Source organism: Dendrobates tinctorius, unplaced genomic scaffold (assembly GCF_039654945.1).
Source record: "Dendrobates tinctorius isolate UK_male_01 unplaced genomic scaffold, ASM3965494v1 ptg000111l, whole genome shotgun sequence".
In the NCBI taxonomy this organism is placed as follows: Eukaryota; Metazoa; Chordata; class Amphibia; order Anura; family Dendrobatidae; genus Dendrobates; species Dendrobates tinctorius.
Genome location: NW_027361779.1, coordinates 42,853,188 through 42,865,219, shown reverse-complemented (window position 1 = coordinate 42,865,219; position 12,032 = coordinate 42,853,188). Strand labels below are relative to the sequence as shown.

The 12,032-nt window shown below is 42.0% G+C and overlaps 1 protein-coding gene across 1 annotated transcript in view; it reads left to right on the top strand.

The window, feature by feature from the left end:
• LOC141100933 (uncharacterized) overlaps window positions 1-12,032 on the top strand; it is a 516,918-nt gene that overhangs the window by 187,581 nt on the left and 317,305 nt on the right. The window contains exons 30-32 of the mRNA XM_073589707.1: window positions 2,143-2,255; window positions 5,680-5,779; window positions 7,801-7,914. Of these exons, the coding sequence (XP_073445808.1) occupies window positions 2,143-2,255; window positions 5,680-5,779; window positions 7,801-7,914 (327 nt within the window). The remainder of the gene's footprint in view (window positions 1-2,142; window positions 2,256-5,679; window positions 5,780-7,800; window positions 7,915-12,032) is intronic.

Genomic DNA, 12,032 nt, shown 5'->3' with positions numbered 1-12,032 from the left:
GCAGCTAAATAGCATTAAATCCTGTTAGGCTGCTTTGCTAGAGGGATGAAACAAATTTATATTCTCCCTGCAGCCGCTTGTCTACCACGTGCTATTCATAATACTGGCCTTCTTATGTCGGAGGGACAGTAATGCCCAATGTAAGGACATGTAATGTTGCCTATCTAGCACGGTCTGCCTTTGAGTGGAGTAATGGTAATAATAACAAGTTTGGGAACCAAGACATGGAGGAACTTGCCCAGAAACATTAAAGAGATATTTTTTTGCTAGCATATTTGAGAGGAAGATAAAGTAGAGGCAGAGACTATGCTTATAGAGATGTTTGATTTACTGCGTTACCTGCTGTTGTTTTGATAACACTGTTTTAACAACAGGAGATTATCACTAGTAAACTACAGCTATGCAGTCCACCCCCACCGCTCATTGGTTACTGCCTACGCACAGTGTACATGGAAAGCTCCCAAACAGAGGTGTGGGCAGGGTTATACAGAGCTCAGCATTCCGAGAACTGCTAGATCTACAACATCAAAACTGCAGCAAGCAGCCCAGTAAGTGACACATCGCTGGAATCGGGATCTTTGCTCTGACCTGGTGACAATCCATGTAAGTATATTTCTATATGAGACAGGAGGAAAAGCTCCATTAAGAAAGCTATCAATAGTGTTAAGAGACACTTAGGCAGAATAGAAGAATATTGAGAAAGAAAGTGTTTTTATTTTCCAATGACATATCTGAATTTGTGATGAAAGAGGAATATTTACAGTTAAAGACTTGAAAAGGAAGCAGAGGTTCAACCAAGTACCGATGTTTAAGAGAAAATATAATGTACTAAACCTTCGTAATGAAAAAAGTGAAAACTTTTATTTTGAATGAAGCATACATTTAAATCCAGAAAATGGTCAATTATGCACTACTTATACAGAAAAAGTAAAGAAAGAGCAATACTTAATAAGATTTATTGGGAATAAAAAGCATTTAAGAACAGAGGCACAGAAAGCAGCCCCTATAGCTCTAAGGCTATGTGCACACACTGCGGATTGGTCTGCGGATTTGTATCTACGGAACCACAGGTAAAATGACCTGCGATTTTACCTGCGGATTGGCCTGCGGTTTTCTCCTGCCATTTATCACCTCTACAATGGAGGAGATGGTAAACCGCAGCAGAATCCGCAGAAAAGAAGCGACATGTCATTTCTTTCTGCGGATTCAAAACCGCAGCTTTTCCGCAGTTAAAAATCCGCAGCATGTGCACATCAGATTGTAAATCACATAGGATAACATGTTACTGTACACTGTCTGCAGAACGGCTGCAGATCCGCAGCAAAAACCGCAGCGGATCCGCAGCAAAACCGCAGCGTGTGCACATAGCCTAAATGGGGGGATAATAATTCATATGAAAAGTGTCTATAGGGGACACAAAGGGTCAAAACTGCCACCAAGAAGCAGCCAGTTACCACTGAGGAAGCAAAGAGGCAACTATTTACCTGGATGGGCAAAAACACAGTACATTAGGGCAACCGCCGCAAACCTATGGAGGCACAGGCAATACAGGCGAAGCTGCATAAGTAGCAGAGTCTGTAATCTGCCATATCAAAATCACAAACATGAACACGAATGGCCAGAATAGAGTGTATAAAGATAAAAAAGGATATTTGCTACACTATGGAACTGCCCGTTGGTAAACGGCCGCAGCTAAGCCCCGCCCCCTGCCGCGCCTCCGCTGGTAGCTCCGCCTACCGGCGCATGACACTGCATGCGTCCCGCGTCCCCTATCTTTATCACTGGGGACCGCAGGCCGTGCGCAGTATGCGTTTGGCGGCGCATGCGCCTCTTTGACAGTACGCCGAGTGCAACCAAACTGCAGCAGGTTGCATTTGGCGCAGGTCGGCGCACCGTCAAAAGGACGCATGCACCGCCAAGCGCATACTGCGCACGGCCTGCAGTCCCAGTGATAAAGATAGGGGACACAGGACGCATGCAGCGTCATGCGCTGGTAGGCGGAGCTACCGGCGGAGGCGCGGCAGGGGGCGGGGCTTAGCGGCGGCTGTGCGCAGGCCGTCGCTGAGCTCAAAAGCGCTAATGTGAAGCTAGCCTTAGTCAAACCAGAAAGGAGGCTAACATTTGTTGGACTTTTCTTCCCAGAGCTTTGTGGTGGAGGTGATCCAGTTTAGGAACCGCTTTGATACACAGGGTCCGGCAGCCCCCGGTGTGAGGCCAGAGGAAGCTGTGACTCGACTGCATGATTTCAATGAGAAGTAAGCAAACTGCTATTAATCGTTCTCAGGTCTGAATCATATTTGAACACTTTGCATGTCGAGAAACTTTAAAAAAAATCTTGCAATGTGAAATTAGGACACAAGAAATACCATTGTAAGTCATCGCAAGTTGCATAAGCGTACGTGCACACATGGCAGCAATTTCTGCACTAAAAAAGAATCTCTTGGCAGTAAAAATGTTGCATAAAATATGTGCGTTTTTTATGCAGTTTTTTTTACATGCTTTTTGTACACTTTTTTACTTTGTTTTTAATCTCAGTTCATTTGAATGGGTGAAAAACGCTGAAAAAAGCACTAAAATAATTGACACGCTGCAGATCTGGAACAGCTTCAAATATGCAAGGAAAATATAAGCAGCGTGTGTGTGGGATCTCACAAATCTCATTCACTTTGCTAGTACTGTGGCAACAATGCAAGGAAAAAATGTGGGAAAAACACGGCAAAAAAGCAAATTGTGAACATACCTTCAGACTTTGCCTTTTGTTTTGCACTGGGTTTTTTGTCCCTATTTTACATTGTGAAATTAAATTCTCTATCTAAAAGAATGTGCCAGAAACAATGGCTCGTGTAAGCAAAACTGAAAGAAGAACATACTGAGTATGTGTATGTTGTACACACAGACATATTTATATATGTACAGTATGTGTGTGTATTATATCTGTGTGTGTTGTGTGTTGTGTGTGTATGTATATATATAATATTTAGTCTAGGACACAAACACTTGGAACGTGCAGTGTATATTAACTACAAACTAGACAGGTACAGTACATATGGAATTCTTTGCAGTTCACACTTCTTCACTGTGTAGGGAGAAAACCTATTAGCAAACCTCTAAGGGCAGTGGAATGTATGAAATGTGGGAGCTGGAAACCTGCTTCAGAGATTACAGTAAACCGATGTCGTCATTCTAACCATGACTGTTATAGTGATTTAGAAAGGAAACCTTTCAACCTTTTCTGAATTTCATCATGTACATTTCTACTTTGTCTTTTGTTACTCTTTAGTAACCAGCGTTTTACTTTTTATTTCCTACACATGAAAATAAGCAACTTTATAATACATCTTATCAGAGAAATCTGCTTCTTTCTCCTCCTGGGCTGATCAGTCATTTAAAAAATTCTCGATTCACAGGTAAAATCAGTATTTAGTGAAGATAAACTTTTCCATTATTGAGATAGGGATTCTTTCAGTAGCAACTGACATCTATATATATAAAACGGAATGTATGTATGTGTGTATCACCAACCAATCACGAAGCATCTTTCATTTCAAAAGAGCTGTTCAAGAGAAGCTGAGTTGTGATTGGTTGCTAAGAGCAACAGTTTTCCTTGCAACCAATCACTAATCATTTCACCAGAGCTGGTTAAAAGAAGCTGAGCTGTGATTGGTTGCTATGAGCAAGTTTTCCCACTTGACAGCACCTCAGCAGACACTGACATGGTGGGAGAAATCTAGCATCCCTGGGAACATAAGTTCCCAGCCATTGTCTGCCCCCCAGAAAGGAGCAGCGAGCACATGACAGAAATGAATCCCCCCTCCCGTGCCTATATACCCATCACACATCCTCCATACCAATCTGTCAAAGTGTGAAAAAACGGATCCGTTGCAGATTTGCAAAAAACTGATGCACTGGATTCGGTTTTTGGACAGATCCGTCGCAGCAGCCAGTGTATGAAATTTAAAGGAACAGAACTCTGGAAAAGGGGAGAGAGAGAGACCCCAGGGCCTGTTAAAGGGATCATTGGTATGGAAGTTAGGGCAAATCCACGCTGCGCTTTGGTACTGACCCTAGGCCTTTCTTAAAGGGATCTCTGGTATGGAAGTCAGGGCAATTGCCTTCAAATGCTCTGGTACTGACCCCAGGCTCTCTTAAAGGGATCTCCTGTATGGAAGATAGGGCAAATCTCTCAGCGCTCTGATTCTGACCCCAGAGTTCCATTAAAGGGATCATTGGTATGCAAGTAAGGGCAAATCCACTCAGCGCTCTGGTTCTGACCCAAGGCCCCTCTTAAAGGGATCCCCGGTATGGAAGTGAGGGCAAATCCACTCTGCGCTTTGGTAATGACCCCAGGCCTCTCTTAAAGGGATCCCCGGTATGGAAGTGAGGGCAAATCCACTCTGCGCTTTGGTACTGACCCCAGGCCTTTCTTAAAGGGATCCCCGGTATGGAAGTTAGGACCATTCCACTCAGCGCTCTGGTTCTGACCCCAGACTGATGGGATGATGTGGGATATTAGGGGTAGTAGTCCGGTGGCTCTAACTGACGGGATGATGTGGGATATTAGGGGTAGTTGTCCGGTGGCTCTGGCTGACGGGATGATGTGGGATATTAGTGGTAGTAGTCCGGTGGTTCTGGCAGACAGGATGATGTGGGATATCATGGGTAGTAGTCCTGAGGCTGTGATGGAATGATGTGTGATATTAGTGGCAGTTGTCCGGTGGCTCTGGCTGACAGGATGATGCGGGATATTAGGGGTAGTAGTCCGGCGGCCGTGATGGGATGATGTGAAATATTAGTGGTAATTGTCTGGTGGCTCTGGCTGATGGGATGATGTGGGATATTAGGGGTAGTAGTCTTGTGGCTTTGACGGGATGATGTGGGATATTAGGGGTAGTAGTCCAGTGGCACTGGCTGATGGGACGATGTGGGATATTACGGATAGTAGTCCAGTAGCTCTGGCTGACGGGATGATGTGGGATATTATAGTGAATGTGGCTATGCGGAGTGCGTGGGGCTCTACACTCATCTTTATATATATAGATATCATCATTATAATTTGTTATAACTAACCGTAGTTAGTTACTATGCCCGGGCAGCGCCGGGCTCTTCAGCTAGTCTTCTATATAAATGGGAGAAGGAGGGAGGAGCTTTGCTTCTTGCTCCTCCCTCCTCCCGTCTAAATAGAATCTTAGAAGCACCAACTGTCATCTCCTATCTTAGTAATGTAACAATCTGTCTTCAATGAATACAGATTTTACCCGTGAATTGAGAATTTTGAAATTGTATAAGTAGTCCTGGAGGAGAAAGAAGGAGATTTATAGGATAATATATATTTTACAGGGTTTCTTTTCTTTGTATACTATTGATTTATGAAATGTAAATCATAATGATACTTACTCCATTAAGGGTTATCCCCATTTCAGCCTTTCTTGGTTAAGACGGCAATGATTTCTTTCAGACTCTGACCACTAGAAGTGTAGCTGTGCAATAAATGGGATTTATGCATACTGTAGCATAGCCACACTTGAGTGTTTCAGTAGCTATACTTCCAGTGGTGGGACCCCGGATGGAGATATTTCTGTCTCAGCCATACAAGGCTGAATAACTTTTTCAGTGTTGTATGGATTTGTTTTTACATTTGTGGGAACATTATTTAAGGAAAAATACTACTGCTTTTCACAGGTACCAGGCCTTTGATGCTAAAAGAAAAACCCTCAACTCAGTGCAAAAACTGTTCAATATTGTTCCAAAGAAATTTTATGAACTGGACAAGACTGGAAAGGTATAGCGATAGTGCTGCAGAATTAAGTGAAAAATGGATAATAATGTATGTCAAAGTATAGTCATATAATCAATTCATGTTAACTTCTGTGTCAGTTATAAGACATTGTGACTGCACCAAGATGACAAGGACATGATGGGAGGACCACTGTGAGTAGAGCCATTTTAGTCAGCTACTTGACTTAGTCAAACAGCATGTCTGTGATTGTACTTACTAATGTTGAAAGCAGATATCGATAACAGAATAATTGATAATTGGTAGTTCACAATTGATTGGAAAAATTAAATGAATGTAACTTGCAAGCAGTGTGCCCACTTAAGATCCATTTAGAATGTGCAATGTGCAGCATTAAACATATGTCAACCAGCAACTTATTTGCTGGTAGTTCGTTGTTTAATACTCGTAGCCTGTATGCACAGGCAGATTGAGCTTCAGATGCATACTGAACGATCTGCAATAGATCGTTGTGTGCATAGGCTGCCACTCGGCAGCACAGGTCCTGTTTACTCAGGATGATGTGTTTCCGAGAATAATGATCTGTTGGGCAAGCTAAAAGATGCATTCACCCGAATGTGCGTTCTGTTGGGACCTGTGGTACATCTGAGATTAGAAGATCACGGCGATTCGCTGAACACAGGGCCCTCTTTAAATCTACACGGCCATTTATGAGTTAACAGGTTTCTTGTAACATGGAAAGGGTTTAGAGTTCCTTATGGTCTATTGGCTGTGATGCTTATTGGAACCACACCCTTCCATTATATAAACCTCTGCCTGGCTTCCCTCCATGCGAACAATAGAATTCATTCTGTTCCTGGCTCCATTAAAGAAACTGTTCTAGAGAATAACTTTAGTCCTTTCAAGATTGTTGCATGCGGTTTGTTGTGAATACCTCTCCCTTCCCCATCTGGTGTTCTTTTGTCTTGCTTTTCTGCTTCTTTACTATGTAATAAATTTTCCCTTTGTATTTTATCCTGTGTGTCTGTCATTTGACTATGCCTTGGTTTCTCCTTGTCTGTCCAGTTGGTGTTAAACTTTTACTCCTGCCCCTTTCCTCCCTGGGGGGAGGGTGGAAACTGCATAGGATTTTGTAAGAGCAAAGAGAGGTACAAGACCCAGGCACTCCTGACATAAAAGCTGTATAAGGGTGTGTGCACACGCTGCGGATTCTGCTGTGGATCCGCAGTGGTTTTGGTCCTGCAGATCCGCAGCAATTTCTGCTGCGGTCTACAGTACCATTAAAATCAATTTTTCCGTGTGGATTTGCTGCAGTTTCAAAGCCGCAGCATGTCAATTCTTTGTGCGGATTCCGCTGCGGTTTGGCACCTGCTCCATGGCAGGTGTCAAACCGCAGGGGAAAACCGCAGAAAAACTGCGGTTTTTTAACAAATCCACGTGGAAAAATCCGCAGCGTGTGCACACACCCTAAAGCTGTCCCAGTTTAGGCTCATCATCTATTGTGTACTTAGTTTTCCCAACTCTCCCCCTAACAACAGATGTCAGGGGAAAGAAGAATCTATCATATCAACTTTCAATGCATTTGATGCTTTTGTTCTCTTTATTAAAGTGTGCATAATTATTAGGCAGTTTGTTTTCCTCAGCAAAATGGGCCAAAAAGAGATTTAGCTTACTCTAAAAAGATGTCCTTAAGTCGCACTGTCCCTCATTACACAAATACACATCAACTGATCTGCTTCATCCAATAAGTATTCAAGTTTATACAGCTTGGAGTTGACAAATCTGCATAAAAATTATGGTATGGTCAAAATACCCACCTAATAAATTGTGCACACAGTAAAGGATGAGAGATTTTAAGGAAACTTAACCTTACAATTGGTTCTTGCTAAAAGTAAGTCAAAGAAGGGGGGGGATTGTGCATTGAGTAGAAGACTTTTGGAGTATTTATGCAGCATATACTAAAATATTTTCCAATGTTCTTTTAAGTTTATATTTAACAAGGTACTTTTTTAACAAATGTTATTTATAACATGTATGTGCTAACAAATGTTAACTTGTCTCTTCAGGATTTGGAGCTACTGGGAACCCTCTATATCCTGTTCCAGAAGTTCATTGAGTTTGACCAGCGATTTCGGAACACACTTTGGGCAGATGTACGCCTTCAAATTAGTAATGCAGAGGTAAGCTTAAATTACATGAGCATGTTCGTTGGCATATTGTATTCTTTGGTTTCATGCAAAATTCCAAAAGAAATAAAATTGGATACACAAATTACTAATCAAACACTTGTTATAGATAGTCCTATGTTATTGATAGTCCAATTTTAGAGATACTATCTCAACTTGGAAGGCTGTTGTAAAAAAGTTTGGTCTCTCTTTTAGAACTTCAAAGCATTTTCTGCTGTAGTACAACCCTATATTCCCCCAAGGCATATAGAATAAACTCTATCTAATGTGGCGTAAGGCTGGTGTAGCCAATATCACCATTTCACCCAACTGAGCCGAGATGGCTGACAAGCATGGAGTGTCGCAAAATATCACTTTCACTCCTCTCATTATTTACTGTACTAACAAATTAGACTCTCTATCATGGCTAATTTATGAGATGTCATTTTTTAATCAAAACAGAAAGATCTAGACACTATTCTTCTCTCTCCAGTGTGCACTCCCTCAATATCATTACTTTGTTCTTATGATGAAACATGACCTACCTAGGGGTACAACAAAACCCCTTATTTTTTTTAAATACTGGAGTAATCACCTGGATAATATGGTTATTTCCACCAAAATCACAATAGGGTGTTCTTCAGTCAGGAAAAACATTACAAATCTTGGAGGGAAAAGCAATTTAAGATCACGCACTATATGCTTTAAATATAATAATAATAATAATAATAATAATAATAAATTTTATTTTTATAGCGCCGACATATTCCGCAGCACTTTACATTTCAGAGGGGATTTGTACAGACAATAGACATTACAGCATAACAATAATCACATACAGTAGATTATAACAAATAACAAGAGGAGTGAGGGCCCTGCTCGCAAGCTTACAGTCTATGAGGAAAGAGGTAGACAAGAAAGGTGGGTGGTAACAGTTGCTCTGATTGTATGGACCAGCCATAATGTTAAGTGTGTAACAGTACAGACACAGAGGGCTAATGGATGCATAAAGCATGTGGGAACATGATGCTGGGAACCTGGTTATGGTAAAACTTTTGGCTCTGCCACACAGGGATAGGTTAGGTTAATGTGTTGAGGCGATAGGCCAGTCTGAATAAATGCGTTTTCAGGACACGCTTAAAATTGTGGGGATTGGGGACTAATCGTATTGACCTGGGAAGTGCATTCCAAAGAATTGGCGCGGCACGTGTAAAGTCTTGGAGATGGGAGTGGGAGGTTCTGACTATTGAGGATACTAACCTCAGGTCATCAGCAGAACGGAGGGCGCGGGTAGGGTGGTATACTGAAACAAGGGAGGAGATGTAGGGTGGTGCTGAGCCATGGAGGGCTTTGTGGGAGAGGGTAATAAGTTTATAATGAATTCTGGAGTGGATGGGTAGCCAGTGTAATGACTGGCACAAGGTAGAGGCATCGGTGTAACGATTGGTGAGGAATATGATCCTGGCTGCAGCATTCAAGACAGATTGGAGAGGGGAGAGTTTGGTAAGAGGGAGACCGATTAGAAGAGAGTTACAATAGTCGAGACGAGAATGAATAAGAGAAACAGTAAGAGTTTTTGCAGAGTCAAAAGTAAGAAAAGGTCGAATTCTAGAAATGTTTTTGAGGTGCAGATGACAAGAGCGAGCCAGTGATCGAATGTGGTGGCAAAGGAAAGCTCGGAATCAAGTATGACCCCAAGACAGCGGGCATGTTGCTGGGGAGTAATAGTGGAACCACACACAGAAATAGCAATGTCGGGTATAGGTACATTAGTAGCGGGAGGAAACACCAGGAGTTCAGTCTTTGACAGGTTCAGTTTCAGATATAGTGAGGACATGATATTAGACACAGCGTTTAGACAATCGCCAGTGTTTTCTAGAAAGGCTGGCGTGATGTCAGGAGAAGAAGCGTATAATTGGGTGTCATCAGCATAGAGATGGTACTGGAAACCAAATCTACTGATTGTTTGACCAATAGGGGCAGTGTACAAGGAGAAGAGGAGGGGGCCTAGAACCGATCCTTGAGGAACCCCAACAGTAAGGGGAAGGTGAGAGGAGGAGGAACCGGCAAAAGAAACAGTAAAGGAGCGGTCGGAGAGATAGGAGGAGAACCAGGAGAGAACGGTGTCCTTGAGGCCAATGGAATGGAGCATAGTGAGGAGGAGCTGATGATCCACAGTGTCGAATGCTGCAGAGAGATCCAAGAGAATTAGCATGGAGTAATGACCATTTGATTTAGCTGTTAGCAGATCATTAGAGACTTTAGTGAGGGCAGTTTCAGTGGAGTGTAAAGAGCGGAAACCGGATTGGAGAGGGTCGAGAACAGAGTTTTCTGAGAGATAACGGATAAGACTGGAGTGGACCAGGCGTTCCAGGAGTTTAGAGATGAAGGGATGATTAGAGACAGGTCTATAGTTAGCGGCACAGTTTTGGTCGAGGGATGGTTTTTTAAGTAATGGATGTATGATGGCATGCTTAAATGAGGAGGGAAAAATACCAGAAGAGAGAGAGAGGTTAAATATTTTAGTTAGGTGAGGGGTTGACAGCAGGGGAAAGGGACTGGAGGAGATGTGACGGAAATGGGTCACTGGTGCAAGTAGTTGGGCGAGAAGATGCAAGGAGCCTGCTTACTTCTTCTTCTGTGACTGGTTCAAAATCAGAGAGTGAGTTAGATGCAGTGGGGGAGGGAGGACAGTGCATGGTATGAGGGGATTTGGAGATAATTTCCTGTTGGATCTGGTCAATTTTTTCTTTGAAGTAATTGGCCAGATCGTCAGCCCGGAGCTCTGTGGTTGGGGCCTGTACTCTTGGATTGAGTAGAGAATGAAAAGTGTCAAAGAGACGTTTCGGGTTATTGGACAGTGAGGTGATGAGGGTGTTGAAATAGGTTTGTTTGGAGAGGTGAAGGGCAGTGTTGTATGTTCTAAGCATAAACTTAAAATGGATGAAATCTTCGTGTAGATTGGATTTTCTCCACAGACGTTCAGCGCACCTGGAGCACCGCTGCAGGAAACGTGTTTGCACAGTGTGCCAGGGTTGTCGCTGTCTGTGTTGTGGTGTTCTATTTATAGGGGGTGCAAATTCATCCAGGGCACTTTGAAGTGTATAGTAAATATACTACCTGACAGATTAACTGCATGCTTCAAATGCCATTTCCCTGAATCTGACCTAATACGTGGTCTCTGGTTTTGTCCTAGTACAGAATCCTTCTAGAAAATTGTATCAGATATCGTAGACATACTTTGGAATTCTGATTGTTCTTTATCCCCCCAAATAGCTCATCTACATTTTGAAGTGACTCAAGTACCGTAACCAACCAACTTAGGAGCCCTCCAAAGCTTCTTCATACTCTACTTTTAATAGCAAAAAAAATAATCCTTAAATATTGGTTAGAACCCACCACCACCTCTATCTCGGAACTGCTAGCTCTGGTAAAACATTTTATGGATGTGGAAAAGGGGGATGTGGTTATTAACGAAGAGTAATATGCAGGCAAATGTCTCTTGAAATGGAAACCATTTATAATAATGTTTTGCACTTCAGAGTAAAAGTGGATAATTGTAAAACCCGTTGCCACAACTACCTGGTACATCTTAGAAGATCTAAAAAGCAATCTAGGCCAACTCCATATCAATAACTGAGCACTAAAGGGAGTGGACTGGATTATTTGGCTGGGAAATCACCTCCCCTCGCCCATGCATCCTTTTTTTATGATGGCTTTTATGTTGTTTTATTTATTTTTTTCCATCAGTGGACAATTTCTAAATATCTGTGCTTATCTTTAGTAAATTATGTATGTGCTATGATTAATGATTTTGTGTTCCCAGTCTGTTTGCTGGATGTGATTCATTTTTATTGAAATTTGTTGATTATATTACTTAATAAAGCGTTCAAAAAATTCTTAATTAAAAAAATATATAGTCCTATACTGGTTAAGCTGCAGGATTAATGAAAAGAAAAGTTTGATAATTAGCCAAAATTAATATAAGAAGATTTAAATGACTTTTATTACCCTTTAAAGCATTTAAACTTTTTTTTAGTAAAACCCTGTAGGACTGACAGAAACAATCAAGAGCTATACATAGCTACGCATCTCCATCAGACCTAAAAACTTTAAATAAAGTGCCATTACCC